This window comes from Tachysurus fulvidraco, chromosome 12, assembly GCF_022655615.1.
Source record: "Tachysurus fulvidraco isolate hzauxx_2018 chromosome 12, HZAU_PFXX_2.0, whole genome shotgun sequence".
NCBI lineage: Eukaryota > Metazoa > Chordata > Actinopteri > Siluriformes > Bagridae > Tachysurus > Tachysurus fulvidraco.
In genome coordinates this window covers 14,122,823-14,138,673 of record NC_062529.1, presented here as the reverse complement: position 1 = coordinate 14,138,673, position 15,851 = coordinate 14,122,823, and the positions used below count along the sequence as shown (strand labels likewise).

The 15,851-nt window shown below is 38.8% G+C and overlaps 1 protein-coding gene across 22 annotated transcripts in view; it reads right to left on the bottom strand.

Moving 5' to 3' along the window:
- Positions 1-15,851, bottom strand: part of syne1b (spectrin repeat containing, nuclear envelope 1b) — a 66,805-nt gene that overhangs the window by 45,237 nt on the left and 5,717 nt on the right. For 8 of the 22 annotated variants that reach the window (XM_047821779.1, XM_047821791.1, XM_047821792.1 and 5 more), the window contains 33 exons: positions 14,828-14,889; positions 11,662-11,757; positions 11,303-11,386; positions 11,013-11,033; positions 10,530-10,622; positions 10,255-10,433; positions 9,937-10,133; positions 9,560-9,669; positions 9,308-9,358; positions 9,105-9,137; positions 8,761-8,868; positions 7,908-8,045; positions 7,467-7,631; positions 6,925-7,037; positions 6,674-6,842; positions 6,492-6,588; positions 6,242-6,262; positions 5,642-5,844; positions 5,268-5,432; positions 4,986-5,138; positions 4,755-4,898; positions 4,228-4,395; positions 3,919-4,077; positions 3,171-3,335; positions 2,898-3,032; positions 2,652-2,810; positions 2,317-2,525; positions 2,011-2,119; positions 1,761-1,925; positions 1,368-1,535; positions 1,098-1,274; positions 715-855; positions 450-610 (listed from right to left, as the gene is read on the bottom strand). In XM_047821779.1, the coding sequence (XP_047677735.1) occupies positions 450-610; positions 715-855; positions 1,098-1,274; positions 1,368-1,535; positions 1,761-1,925; positions 2,011-2,119; positions 2,317-2,525; positions 2,652-2,810; positions 2,898-3,032; positions 3,171-3,335; positions 3,919-4,077; positions 4,228-4,395; positions 4,755-4,898; positions 4,986-5,138; positions 5,268-5,432; positions 5,642-5,844; positions 6,242-6,262; positions 6,492-6,588; positions 6,674-6,842; positions 6,925-7,037; positions 7,467-7,631; positions 7,908-8,045; positions 8,761-8,868; positions 9,105-9,137; positions 9,308-9,358; positions 9,560-9,669; positions 9,937-10,133; positions 10,255-10,433; positions 10,530-10,622; positions 11,013-11,033; positions 11,303-11,386; positions 11,662-11,757; positions 14,828-14,889 (4,318 nt within the window). The remainder of the gene's footprint in view (positions 1-449; positions 611-714; positions 856-1,097; positions 1,275-1,367; positions 1,536-1,760; positions 1,926-2,010; positions 2,120-2,316; positions 2,526-2,651; positions 2,811-2,897; positions 3,033-3,170; positions 3,336-3,918; positions 4,078-4,227; positions 4,396-4,754; positions 4,899-4,985; positions 5,139-5,267; positions 5,433-5,641; positions 5,845-6,241; positions 6,263-6,491; positions 6,589-6,673; positions 6,843-6,924; positions 7,038-7,466; positions 7,632-7,907; positions 8,046-8,760; positions 8,869-9,104; positions 9,138-9,307; positions 9,359-9,559; positions 9,670-9,936; positions 10,134-10,254; positions 10,434-10,529; positions 10,623-11,012; positions 11,034-11,302; positions 11,387-11,661; positions 11,758-14,827; positions 14,890-15,851) is intronic. The other 14 variants (XM_047821796.1, XM_047821781.1, XM_047821799.1 and 11 more) reach the window with 8 other exon arrangements.

Genomic DNA, 15,851 nt, shown 5'->3' with positions numbered 1-15,851 from the left:
CCAAAAGGTCCAATCAATTTTCCACATTGACACCTTTTCTGCTAATAATAATGCTAATACTAATGAGAGCAATTCAATCTGTTGAAATTCACACTCTGTTCAGTTCAGAAAAAAAACACACGTTCCAACTTTCTACTGGATTGTGAATTCCTTCAGTTATAATCTACTACAATTATCTTGCTATCTAGTAGCTAAATCCAGTAGCACAGCAAGTACTTTATTGTAGGAGCTCACAAAAGAATTTGTGATCGACTCAAAACATACAATGTACATAAATAGAAATAATTAGATGAAGAGAAGAAGCAGAAATGAAAAACAAAACAAAAGTGAAAAGTCAGACACTATATGAATTTAATGTATAGTGACTTTTACAGTTTTTATGTTATATTTAGATAACACTAATGTAAAATTCTCATTAAAGTAATGCATGTCTAATAAATAGGTCTTACTCTTTCTTGAGGGCAGTCACAGTTTTGTCCAGTTGGTCATTGAGTGAGTGAGCTTGTGTATGGAGCAAAGAAGCATTTTTAGGACCAAGCTGGATCACTGCAGCTCTCTGCAGCAGCATGTTCACAAGCTCTGCCTCAGTCTCACTCTGTTTCAATAGCTCCTAAAATAGTCAATAAAAAATATTTAGGATGACAAAAGTTTAAGAAAATACACAAATATAGAACGACAATAATTTATTTTCCAAAACCTAAAGTGAAAATTCACCTTAGCTTGTTTCAGCTCTGTTGTTAAGCTCTCTGGGCTACTGAAAGTCATCTCTCTCTCTGTGATTGAGCGTGCTCTACTCACAAACTCCGCCACTGCTGCTTGCTGGCTGTCAAACTCCTGCCAAGAAGCCAGTGTTGCCTGTAGACACAATGAAGAAGTGCAATTAAGGAAAGATTTTGATGAAAATAATATTTCATAATAAATAAATAATAATACTATTGAAAAGTATAAATAATATCTTTACCCGTTGTTTTCAAAAATGGATTAACTTTAGTAATAATTTTGGATATATATAAACAAGGTCACTGAGATGACACAGGGCATGTTACCTTGCCGAGGAGATACCATGCCTATATATTATATTATGCCATATAACTAACCTCTAGACTCTGCTCCTGTGCCTCCGTGCTTTGGTCCATCTGGTTCAAGGTGGTATCTAATTTGTGCAGGTCATCCTGAAGGCTCTCCCCCAGGCCCTCCTGAACTTGGAGCTGCTGGCCTCGGCTAATCTGCTGCTGCATGTCCCTCCTTTTCAGTCGTATACGTTTCAGTTGTTGCTGTAAGGTAGAAAAGACAAATATAAACTAATAATCTGACCGGAGACAGTTCTCAAACAATAACTCAACCTATAAGATTTGAATCTGTGGTACCTGGTGAATGAGCAGCAGTTGTTGAGCTTCTTTTGCAGACTCAGAGTTGAGGATCTTTGTTACCTCTGCCTGTACCTCCTGCTCACCTTGAGTTAGTTCATCCAAAGTGTTCCTCACTTGCTCCTGGAACTGCACACAATCTCCAACTGCCAATGCCATTTTCTCAGACTGCACACACACACACACACACACACACACACACACACACACACACACACACACACACACACACACACACACACACACACACACACAGAGTTTCTTAATGAACTAATGGAACCAAAAGAGCCAAAATATGAACGTTGCCAAAATATACATATTGATGTTTCATATGCAGATGGGAAATTGATTTATTAATAATCATAGCAGCTCACTGGACTTGATGGGTATTACCTCAGAGAGGGAGCTGAGAAGGCTCTTGAAGTCAGTGGACAGTTTAGCGAGGGCAGCTGCCTGGCTTTGGGCATCATTCACAGTGCTGATTTCTATTAGCATAGCCAGACGAGATTTCAGCCAGCTCACATTTCCTTCCTGTAGCTCTGCATCATTTCTTAAACTCTGTAAGTGAATAAAAAAAATTACATAGCTGCTTTTGGTCTAATATAGTGTATACCCATGCTTTTGCTTGCTTTTTCTGTCTTACTTCTATTGTGGATTTCACCTCGCTGAGTTTACTGGGATCACTTGCACGGTTTCGCAAAAGTCTGAGCTGGCTTTCCTTCGAAGATAACCAGGAAGTAAGTTCAGAATATCTGTAAAAGAAGAGAAAGGGGACTATATAAAACCATCATCATTGACTGTTTGAAACACTAGGCACATTTGTAATCCACCATAGCACTCAGTCATTGTGATTAACAGCAGACCATATAGGTTACTAAACTGGTGATGCATTAACATGATGCTTGACAGCAAATGTAATACAATATAAAAAAGAACAGCAAATCCTCACCTGTTGTTAAACTCTTTCCATTTGTCAGGGTGCTGCATGAGTTTCTGATGAGTATTCTCTATCTCATCTTTAACCTCAGCAAATGCAGTTTTAGCTTTTTCCAGAGTATGGCGTGCCTGCTCACTGTCTGTCAGTTTCAAACAGAGTTCCTCCATATGTTGCAATCGCTTCTCACACAGCATCTGAGGGCCTTTTTCCCTGAAAAAAGCCTATAGACAGAAACCTGGCCTTAGATTCACCTCTACACATCAACTAATGAAGTATTGGAAAGTTCATTATGTAACAAGGAATACATAATGCTATTTAATAAATACATATTTTTATGAGTTTCTCACCCTGTGCTCTTTCACTAGTCTCTCACTGCCCATGCCTGGTAGGCTGCGATTCTCTCGAGCCAGTTCAGCTTCACACTCCTGCAGAGAAGCCATCAGACGATTGCGCTCCACCTCCACTTTCAGATGCAGGAGATGGTGTGGGATCTCTGTCTGTACATCCTGAGAAATTGAGGGTATTTATTTTTAAAAGGTGTATGTGTTTTTTAGGGGGGGTTTCGGGTTGTGTACAGTTGAATGTCACCTGACCTTCCACTGTTTGTGCAGTTTTCTGACTGTTTCCTGTAAATTCTGCTGCTCTTGCTCAGGCAGAATATCAGTAAGCTCATCACAGGCCTTCAGAAATGAATTAAGAACTCGTTCATCGATGTGTGCAAAGAACTCCTACAGAAAAGTAAACAAAAATTACATATACTTGTTGACTCCCCAGAGTATTTCTATTTGTGACCAAAAGAGGTGCTAATTTTGTCCATGGCCTACTTTAAGCCCCCAATACCAGATTTCTAGAGGTTTTCCACTTACTGTGTGCTTTTTGAGCAGGTCCTCTGGGTTTCCTCTCTCTGTCATACAACTTCTGGCTATTTTAAGAATCTTCTCCAGCTCTAGCCGAGATTCTTCAAACCGCTTCAATAAGCTGCTGTTGGCTTCAACATGCTTCTTCCACTCAGTGGTATCTTCTACCATTGCCTTTAAGAATATCAAAACACAATATAAAATTGTTCCTAAATATTATCCATACAAGGTAACAAAAACATTGTATTAGAAAATTTTATATTTGCTTTTTAATTAAATATGTTTTCATTCATTTGTTCATTATTACTTAAGCATAAACTAAGAATTATTTTTTGAAACTAAGAATCCACCCTGCACATCTTGCATTTCAGAATTCATAATTAATACAGGGCATTACATGGTGTCCAATACTTCAAACTCTGAGTTTACATATGGGTTTGAATGTCTTTCATCAACACGTTGGTCTATTTTAATTTGTATAATGTTCTCCTACATTAGGCCATATGACTACCTGCTGTTAGTGGTACCAGGGGAATTTAATCCTTGCTTCATCTCTACCGATGCATCAGCTTTCTGGACAGACTAAAGGACTAAACTCTATAATATAAACGATTATACCGACAACCGAAGCTGAAGCTTTGGAACCCTACCCTAATACCCTTGTCCTCCATACCTTGTGCTTATCATCTCATAGATAACTAACCACATAGATGACCACGACTCCTAAATCATTTAAGGAAATTGTAGCATTTCTCACCTGTGAGGAGGCCTGAAGTTCTACTACTCTCTTTTGCAGCAAAGATGTGTCTAAGTGCCTCAAGGTTTTACTGCCTTCTAGGGCTTTCAATATGACCTGATGGTTCTTATCTATCACTGTAAGACACTTTTTACAGCTTTGTTGGTATGTCACAAGTTCCTGTAGAAAGACAAAGAAGAAGCAACAGTCACAAATTAGACTTCAAATCAGACCTTACTTTAATTCTTAGGCATTTTGTGTAGACCATATACAGCATGTATGTCACTTTGTATTCTTTATATTCTGTCATTGACCCATGACCTTAACCACCTGACACTTCTGCTGGAAGTCTCCTGGGGTCTCAGAGTCACGTGTACTGGTGATGCGACTGGCCTTCTCCAAAGACTGATAGAAACCGGTGATGTGCTTCTCCATTTCTTCTAAAGGAGGCAGCAAGGCCTGTGAATCTCTTTGCAAAGGCACAATCTTCTCCCTTATCTAAAATCCAGAAGGGTCAGCACAATGTTAGTAAAAGCGTAAAAAGTGACAATGTCAAACCTGTTTGGTGGAATAGAGCAGATTAGACATATATGACATTAACATCTGTCTCAGCTAACTGGATCACAAGTGGACAGTTCAAATTGTTCACAAAACACTGCATTGATTTAATTGTTTCATTTGAAAATGCCATCCAATAGCTAGATATAAACACTGAGATTTCACTTGGCATTATCTAGGATTTTGCTTCTGGTTTTAAAAGTGTTCAGTGGAGATGTTAGTGAGTGTTCAGTGGAGATGCAACAAGACACAGGAAAATGTATTGGATGTTATGTCTGAATAGGTCATAAGACAAACACCTTGCTAAGTTCCTCTTTAATGGTTTCCATGACACCCAGCATGTCTGTGATTTCTTCCGGTGAAGTGTCTTTGGTCAGTTGCTGGGCATTGCGTGTGGCTGTTTTATACACTGCCTCCATAGAGGGCACTTTATGTTTCATATCCTGTAGAAATACACATTTTAAATGCAAATGTTTGCGGGGAAAAACCTTAATAATAATTAATAACACCTCCTTGTATGTCACTGTTACCTCAATGTCTTGTAGGAATGTTCGTATGTTCAAAAAGGACACTTGGACAGGAGCATTCATCCTTTCATTGGATGTATCTACAAAAATCTTTAAAGCTAAGACACCATCCTCATAGTCCTTTTTCAGCTTGTCCACTTCGTCTGCTCTTGCATACTGCATGTGGAGACAAATTTGATATTTAATGTCATCTGCAGGACGTGGAATCCATCTAATACTGTAGGTCATGTACAGTATTGAGTGATGATATTTAAATAATGAATGAGCTGATTAAATAGCACATACATGTTTGACTTTGACAAACAACTCCCTCCATCTGCCATTGAGAAGGAGCAGCTGCTGTTTAAGGTCTCTAGACACAGTTTCATCACAAGTCTCAATCAGGAAGTTCCCTGCATCGTTCATGTCCATGTGCTGCTGTATCCAGTGCGGAAGATTTCGGAAGAATTCCTACAAAGAATACAAGGTTTTTAACTGTGACCAAGGGCTATCTAGCAGCTATATATAAAAAAACATCAGTATAAACTTTATCAGCAGAAGATTAGTAGAACAGTAATGATGCTGAAAATCTGACACATCTAGGGTCATTAACCTGACAATTAACCGTGACAACTGAATGCAAAGCTTATATCATATTCTGTGTTTCCTTTTCTACATACACGCTTGTCATTTTCTGAGTGGTTGAGCATAGACTCAGCGTCCTCTAGCCAGGCCTGCAGACTGGCCACTTTGCTGCTGTATTTCTCCCAATTGGAAATAACCTCCTCCAACATGCTGCGTACACTCCGCACCTCCACCGACAAGTTTCTCCACTGTGCCATAGTCTCACTTAGGAACTTATTCATCCCCTCACATTCCTCGGCTGAAACCATACAGCATTGTATGAGTACACTTTTCACACTACAGAAATACTTTGAAAAGAAATATTCTGTCAATAATAAGAAAAGAAATACAGAAGTTACAAAATACTACTTAGAGCATTGTTTAAAATATTTAGATTAGAAGTCATGCAAAATATGTAATATGACATAATCATCTTCAGTACACATTATCTTGGTCATATACCAAGAAATTAGAGCTACATCATAGTGAGTTGGCAATAGTTGTTAGCATGTGAATAAGTCAAATGTAGTGTTAAACTACATGATTAGAGTTGGGTTAAAAGATTAAATATTAGTGCACAGTCAATAGTAGAAGAGGGCACACTGATTATAGTGTCATGGGTCTAGTAGCAGCTGCCTGCATTTCTCTAGACATACCTCTCCTGGAGATTCTACAGCCTAGAATATGAAATGGACAATTAGGCCCTGATACATACACTCTATATGGGTAAGGATCTCTATCAGGTCAAATATATGAACACAAATGAACAGAAATCTCCTACTGTTATAAACATATAAGTCTGAAATCAAGACATTGTAAGAAATGGTACTGTACAACTATGGATTAACAAATGATTATGACAGAAGAATTATTCTGCAGCACAAAGAGGTTATTGGTTAATCTTACCTGAGCTATCAGATTTAATGTAGATGTCTGCAGCTTGTTTAAGGGTTTGAAATGTTGTCTCATACTGCTCAAAGAATTTGTGACCCTCAATAAATGCCTGTATAGAAGAAAGTTTTAACGATTATCCATTTCTATGAAGTCTGAATCGGTCTATTTCAGGCAGTAGAGAATTGTAGACTTACAATATAATTCTGTAAAAGCAGCTCCACAGAGTCTCGTCGGCCATATTTGATGATCCAAGACTTGAGCTTAGACTCAGCCAGGATAAGGAATGCCATAAGACGATACTTCATTTCCCAGAATTCCAGTTTAATTAGGTGAACATGAGATGAGGTGGACACGAAATTGAATCTGTGGATAGTAGTATATTAATAAAATAATGCTACTGAATTACATATTTAAATGTGTGTGCCTGAAGAGAAGCAGATCTGACCTTTCTGCCATGTCTTGGAGCTGTTCAAGTGGCACAGGTACTCCATTTACTGCTCTATCCCTGTGAATCTGCTGAAATGTCTGTCTGTGACCTTCCAAATTTATTAGCACCTCCTAGAAGAAAAACAAAAACCACAGCATCAATAGTCAGTTATAACCTTTACCTTGAGATGGATTACTGCGAGACCTAAACAGATTATTCTTGGTCAGGCATTTCCAGATGTTTAGAAATTAGAAATAACATAGACAGCATATAGAATAAGAAAACATTCATTCAGTCATTTTTCTTCAGGAACCAGGGTTCACACTGGATCTGGGGTCTATAGTGGGTATGTGGCAGGAATGCACCCTGAACCTTATTTCATTGCAGAGCACCATGCACACAGAAACTATTTAGCAGAACCAGGCATGAAGAAAACAAGAGGGGATCTACATATATACAGCTCAGATTCAAAGGAGCTAAGCTCCAACTGCACCTGTGTGTCTGTGCCTCCAAAAAAAGAAATCTAGAGGTCAAATAATTGATTTTCCACCATAGTATACCTTATGCTGCTCTAACTTCCTGTGTATGATGTTGGCCGTCTCTTCATGGGCCTGCTGAATGGGAATGTCTTCCCTGAGAGCAAACTCTGCACGATGGAGCCAGGCCCCAATCACTCCCAAGGGACCTGGCAGAAACTTATCCAGATGAACATGCCAGTCCAGAAGCTGGCAAACAAAACAAAAAGAAATTCAACTTTTAACAGAGTAAACGGTTCAAAATGCCTTGTTTCAGTGCCTATTTCACATGATGGTTTTGTTGGCTTGTAGACAAGAGTAAATTCACTGTAGAACTGCGTTCCTTTAATCAGAACTCTCTCGGGGTATTTGCTCCTTAATCAATGACAGCTCACTCATGCAGAAATAGAGCAACAAGAGCTGTTCAGAAAGTGGTTGTTTGTCTTTAAACAGATGGACTGTGATAATATGATGTGAAATGCATACCCGGACCGACACTTGCTCCCACGCCTGTTTCACCACCGCCTGGTCCACAGAGAGTTTACCGTCCTTATGCACAGGTTGCAACAGAGTCTCTATCTGCTTTTTCCTCATCTCATACTGCACACGGAAGTTCTTAAAGGCCTGAAAAACAAAAGGAATAGGTGTGCTCTAGTCTTCAGTATTTAAAGGTGCCCTTCCACACAAAACCGTTTTTACTTGTATTTTTTGATATGTTTTAGGTCTATATGTGTTTGTGTTGTGTCGGGAATGTGAAAATGAACTGCTACCTCCCCTGTCAGTTCTAGCCACTGAAAAGAAATAAGCGGAGAAATCAGGTCAATTAGAAAAGCTGCTCAGTGTGACGTGGAATTGATCGAGCTCATTACTATTCATGAGCTCTCCCACTTGAGACCACGCCCACAGAATTCGTGTAGCTCAGAGAGTTTCCTATACAGCAAGGAATACTGAACGTCAATATACCTGAAGAAGCCATTCTGCCGCAATTCCAGATGATTGTAAACAAAGTTCCTTTAACCTAGGCTACTTATTGCGCTGGGTGAATGAATAGTCATGCTCTCATATCCTAGCGGTTAGCCAATCGGAGCCAAGCAGCATAGCTCACTGAATATTAATGAGAACTGGCGCAAATCGAGCTGAGTCTTCATGCAGGCTTTCTATACCACACTAAAATGGCTTGAAACAAGGTAACCAAGGCATTTTTTCCACAAAAAATGTTACAGAGTCCATGGTGAACTTCAGACATTACCACAAAAGTAATGAAATACGTGTGGCAGGGCATCTTTAAGAAAGCAGAAACCCTGTGTGAGCTATCAACCCACAGTATCGGCTGAGTTACCTGATATTTTTCAGTGAGGTTGCCCTCTGCTCCTTGTGCACGAAGTATGTCTCTCTCCAGCTGATCCAGCCAGGCCTTCCACTCTCGTAGAATCTTTCTTTCCTCTCTCTGAACACACACATACATCTTTACTCGTCATCTATTCCTCTTTACCAGTTGCTCTGTATCTGTATCTAGGTAGCTATGTTCAAACACAAGAAAAACCCAGAACACACCCCCAGAACTGGTGAAAACATTCATAAGTAATATTTTGTAGAACAAGACCAAAAAGAAAAGCCTAAGCAATTTGCCATTTTAATAGACATGTTTCACACTGTTACTAATCACCAAGAACAGACACATACCTCAAGCATTAGCTCAATGTCTTGAGGATCATACTGTCCAGGAAAGCAAGGCACACAGAGAGATGCAAACACAACACCATCGAGATGTTAGCGGAAAGAGAAATGAAAAGAGAAATAAACAGAGAGAAGAAAGAATGGAGGGAGAGTCCACTGCAGGTACTAAATCAGGATGCATGCAGACATAAAGTGAGCTCAGCACTTACCTGCAGCATGGGGATAGAGAGGGCAAAAGTTGGAATGGAACGAAGAAACAGCTACAAATGCACAAGACAGACGACAAAGTGAGCATATGAAGCACGGAGGGTGGGTTTAAGGCTAGAATCTTTCCTGTAAGGGGTTGGACTGCATAATAAACAAGCGCCACAGGGACACGATTAAGTAACAGCAAGCAGTTACATAAATTTAGTAAGAACACAAGCATGCAAGTGACATTTGGTGCAGACTCTTAAGCAAACCTCCTCTTGCTGTCCATCTGTCTCAGATTGGTGGGGGTCTGGATAGTGCTTAAGGAATTGAGCCACGTATGTCATTATAGACTTCTCATCAGGCTTATCCACATCCACATCTGAAGAAAACACAAATAGTAATGAACACAACTAGACTATGCTAGAAAAAACTAGAGTGATGCATAAATACAATCAATAAGTGTTGTAGAGTAAAAATACAGTGCAGCAGGCAAAAGAAAGCCCCTAAAATATTACAAAATATTTATCCTGTAAGTAAAATATAGAAATTACTGCAGCCTACCTAAAACTTCTATCATGTCTTCTTGTATATCAAAATTCAGGGGAATACTATGTAAGGGAATACAACAAGATAAGATAACAAGCACCTTCAGGATCTAGGAGGCGTGGAATGCCCAGCTCATTCTCTGCCAGAGTAAATGCATCCTCCAGGTTCTCACGGTTGCCTCTTTTCTTTACCAGTTCCATGTCCACCAGGTCTGGGCGAATAGCATATATGACAGAGTGGAAGGCCACACCACTGCGCCAGCTACGACCAAAGTCTTTCACCTCGATCCCCAAGCGGCTTTTAAAATCAACATAAATAAAATGTTTGAACTGGATGCATCTTTAAACACAATGTGAAGTTATTTACTTCTGTAATATTGAAGCCAAGTTTATTGTAATGTATACAAAGCGTGGTATACTTAGTTGCTGTGCATTGCACCCATTGGAGCATGGCTTTCTTTGCATTGCCCTGGAACTTGGTGATGACTTTTCTCTTCATGGGTGGGCTTGCAGTCTCTGAATTAGCCATGCTATCTACAGAAGAAGCACTGTTGGATAGGGCTTGGAGGGCTGGGAGGTTACTTGTCAGCTCTTCAATCTGCAAAAAGCATTGGTAAGGTAGTGTGGATGAACATCCTAACCTCTTAAAGTATAAAGATGATATATTATGACTAGGGTTAATCATAGGGTGTACCTGAAAGTACAGGATAATGGTCCACATTAACCCCAAGACTATGGAAGGTCTTCCATCAGCAATGTCAGTTGCATTTATATTTACTAGCTTGATCTGTAAAAATACAAATTTACAAGGTTTAACCTAATATTATTCCAATTATATAGTCATATAAAATAAGAGACCTGTCAATGTCAATGGGAATAAAATGTCGCACTGTCAATGTCAATGGGAATAAACGCATGCCAGGCAAAACAAAAAAAACTTCAGGCAAAAAAGATATGCTTCACGTTCAACAGGGAATAAATAAAATAAATAAAATTCAGAAAGCACGCAATTGCTTTTAAAATTGGTATTCTTTAACATATTGAAGCAAACTAATAAGACTTAATTGCAGTGTAGATACAATGTATTGAAGAGAACTAAAATTCTCTGAATAAACAGCTAGGCATGAGCAAACAGCCATAAACCAAAAAGTGAGCTGCTGCATCACAATGTACTAACCGGAGATCCTCTGTACACAGACTGAGAGAAGGCATGACAGGAGAGAGAGTGTAGTAACACATTGGACACTCTAGACACAGACTAAGGGACAGTCTTACCTGCATTCTCCATATCTATTTTTATTCTTATTGTAAGCTGCAGCATAACAAGAATGTAGTTACATGGATGGGGCAGGTGTATTTTTAATAATATCCCTTTTTTGTTAATGCAGGTTGCCAGGCATAGCCATTATGTGGTTACTGCTGTGTTAGATAAAGGGAAATTTATCTTAGGGCAGAAACAGTGCTTACCTTCCTGCCCTCCAGGAACTTCAGAGCAGTTCCGATGTTGGACACCCAGTGGATTCTCTTCAACTGCCGACCCTGTTCACATGGCTGTGAATGGATGGACAGAACAAAAACAAAATGACAGTAGAATAAAATTTGTTTCATAAGTCTATCCTACTGATTTTTTGAATACATTTTTTGACACTCAAGATTAATTTATGATTATACTGTCTGTTATGATTATAAGTCTGTTCAAATTCACAAAACACCAGGTACTGTAAGAGTAATGTGTAAATTTGCTAAATGCTGCTAAAACAACAATAATCATAATAACAATAAAAAATATAGCATAGTATAATAAAAAAAAATAGTATAGCACTTACTAATCTCTGCCCAGACAGGACCTCCAACAGAGCCAGCAGTTTCACCCCATCTTTGATGTCCTCAAAAAGGTCATTGATTTCTAGAGGAGGTTTACGCTGCGGAAAATAGCGCAAAAAAGATTATAGATTACTAAGATCTAGGAAGTCTAGGAAAACCCAGCAAGTATACAGTTCTGAAAATAACAGGCTTTTGTTAACTGAAGTATGTTTCTCTTTTGCATGTACCACAAACACAAGTAACACTGTTTAAATCTGTCAAACAGCCAAACACAAACCGAAATGTGTTATATTCATCAGGTGAGGAAATTACACTCAGCTAGCAAGGTTTTAGATTTCGGTACACACTGCTTTTGATAAACTGCCTCATTACCCGGCATGATTTCTGAATAAAAAGGTAAATAAAAGCTGCCACAAAGATAACCGTTAAAGTGACATATTTTACTAGCATGGCTTTCAAAAGGTTTGTTACATCTTTGCACCCACATTACAAACAAAAGCATGTAAAGTTTTGACTTTCTCAACACTAATTACAAAAGCCATGCTGTTCATGCCGAGACTGGAGGCTGCCCACATGGCACAATTCCACATTTCCCAACATAATTCTTCCACAACAGATCAGGATACAACAAAATAATACAACCACATCAGAAAAGAAGCCCAGCTCATTTTTTTTACATTCATATTAGAATAATAATAATAATAAGCATTTATTTTGTCACACATAAATAAATGCTTATTATTATTATTCTAATATGAATGTAAAAAGTTGGGGTCAGAGCACAGCTTCAGCCACGATAAAGAATCCCTGGAACAGTGGGGGTTAAGGGCCATGATCAAGGGCCCAACAGTGACAGCTTGGCAGTGCTGGGGCGTGAACCCCTCAAGTATTATAATGATTATGCTGAACTGATTTTTTATGGACAGCTTTTTGCAGTCTGATATGAATTCAAAACTCCAAATAATATACAAACATAATATTTCTTGAGACAGTCATTAACTATTTATACCTTATTCTGTATTCTTTGCACAATTGTTTAGATGCAAAGTGCCATGGCCTCACAGTGATTTTTCTTTACTAGAATATCAAAACAGGATTATCATTAAGGGCACAAAATGTTAAAGGAAATGGAAATAACGAGAAACAGTGAATGCTGACTCAGAGCTCAGTGAGCACTTTTCATGCTGAAGGACAATTCTCTTTAAATACACAGGATTGCTCAAGTGGACAGGGACAAACAAATGGCAAACAAATGGTTATACTGAGTCTGGAAGCAATGTTTATTTGCAATATCTGGAAATAGAGCAATGGATGAAAATGTATTGTTTAACTTGGACATTATTCATGAAGAAAGCAGTGCATATCCAGAATCAAAACATATATCCGTACTACCTTCTAAAGTTGGCTGTCATGAACACGCTTCTATACCTTTCAATGCCATGCTCTAAACTGCTGTGGCAAATCCTCTAAAACAAAAGGGCCTCTGAATCTAATCTGGGTCTGGACTTGAATACTTAAATCCACCACTCCTGCTAGCTTATTCTCTCCTGTGGCAGGAAAGTCCCTTGTCACCAAAGCAACTAATCATAAACAATGAATTAATCAAGCTGAGAGAGGTGCCACAAACCTACACGTCTTTGCCTAGTGTAAAAGGCTGAAAGGCTGAAATACTGCAAAATCTTCATATTATCTTTTCATGTGTCATACAAAAGCACTATCCAAAATGCCAAAGGCCTTCAGAGGAGCCCTTCTCCTGCTGAGAATTGTTCCAAGCCTTCTTGTGCACCATCTGCACACATACAATTCCAAATCTGACACACACACTCACACTCACACACGCACACACACACACACACACATTCCATTAGACAGTGGGAACACTGAGTGCTAATGAGACAAACACTTTTTAATCCCGCATTTTTTAAATAATGCATTTTGACATTTATTCTCATATAAGTGTATTTGATGTGTTGTATCAAGTGCTATATTATATTCTGGTCAGTTAAAATGTGTACAGTATCTCACTGTATTACTGCAGATTTCTCAGTTTTATTCAGTATTGGTTCCACCCACATTAACCGGCCTGCCTAAAAATAGCTCTTGAAGCGGGGTGTGCTGTATCAAGTGCTATTTTCTAGGCTGGCCAGTTAATGTGGGTGGAAAAATAAAAGTGAGAAAGCTACAGAAATCAAATGATTAAAGTGATCAAAACTGATATCCTTTCAATATCCTGATCAGGAGAATCAGTCTGAAAATATTCACAAACTATTGGACTATTAATCTAAAAGGCAAAGTTTTATGACTCTTGTCAATACAATTAACAAAAGAGAGAAAAATCTGCTTTGCTAGTCTGCATTTTATCTCCTCAATTTTTTATATTTAAAATTAAGAACATAGACACTTTTGAAAAGAAATCCTGTGACAAAAACAAAAAAAAATCTGGAAACTTCAGAGGTATGCTTCGTCATTTTGGGCTATGCAGTAAATTGAATACAGAGACGTTTTTCTGTTTAAATATGGATGTAACATTTCAACACAGGTCAACAAAACCCAACATGACCCTTTTTGTGTTACTGAAAGCATCTGCAATATTTGAGCTTGTGGCTGAGGATCTGCTGTGATACTGACTTTCAAAACCAACTGCACTCTAGGGAAACAGACACAAAGTCAGACAACAAGCACAAGCCCAGACCACCAGTCTGGCCAAAATGGTGGGATGACAATACAATACACTATTCATGCATTGCATGTGACACAGTAATAGCCACCATAAGTGGCTTCTTTTGAATTATTTCACTATAAACGCAGCCTGGCATTCAACCAGTGGCCAACAAATCTGATCTATTGTCTACTGGGCTGCATATGACCTTTAATGACCTTCAATCATTAGTGCTGTTTTTATCGATTAAACACTTGCTTGCCTTCTATCAAGACCGCAGGACATAAAACTAAGCATGTGAGCTATTATGTATTCATGGATGAAGGTGCTGCCACGCTCAGCTGGTCAATAAAAGAGCTGGATGCTTTTATCTAAAGATAATAACGGAATAGAATAGAGAATAGAATAGAATTTATGCCGATGCTAACAGAAAATGTCACTCATATTAAAACCTGGTGATGAGTTAACAAGACTGTGACTCGAAAAATGTACAAGAAAACTTATCTTACCTTGGCCAGATGGGAATTAATCCACTTTGTGAAAGTTCTTTTCTGAACCAACTCCTGTTCATCTAGAAAAGAACAAAAACAGTTAAATGTATAAACCGTGTCTATATTTGCCAGATTGTCATGGAGACATTAAAGGTTAATCACAGTGCTCATCATCTCCACAAGCTAGGACTCCATTAGATATTTTTGCAATCCAAACTGAAAACCAAAGCAAAGATCTTTGTGCTATGATGCATTACTCTTACAGGCATAAATGGCAAATCCTCACTATGCACTTGTGTACAGGGGCAGAGAAGTTTAATTTACGTCAGTACAGTAGAAAACTAATTCTTATGCAGCACAAATGACACACTGAACAAGCACATGAAGTATAAAGAACTACCCCAGCACATAGAAACAGTAATATATTATTATAACTACAATATAGTAAGCTGTAAGCTGTAATGTTCAACGATGGCATTACTCTACATTGCTGGCCATTCACATACATAAAGCTGCTACAGATAAAAAAAACATGACACCGCACACAAAACAAATAAAATATTGTATTCAGAATACCAGGATATGTTAGGCAGTTCAGGTCACCTACAAATCACTCACACAGCACACACACATAAAATGCATTCACAAGAGACAACATCCTCTTCTTGCATGCAGTCAGCTGATGGGAAGCCATTTCCATGTAGCATCATGATTTCCCATAACAAATGTTTATGCCAGTGCAGCTTTCAGACACTGTGGTCATCTTTAAATCAAACATGCGCACTTGTATGTGGCTAATGTTAGTGCACACGTGCAACGGACATCTGTGCTAACTCGGACATGAGCAGCAGAGGACAGCCGTGACACTGATCAGTAATTACCTCTCTCTGGAGGAGGATCTCAGCTGACCAGCAATGTCTAGTGAGGCCCACTGCTGTGTCACTGCAAATCTCGTTCATGCATCTGCTTCACCTACATACAGCACAGCACACACTGCATATAAATCTGTGCTGTTGGTCTCGCACACATTCGTCTCTGGAGA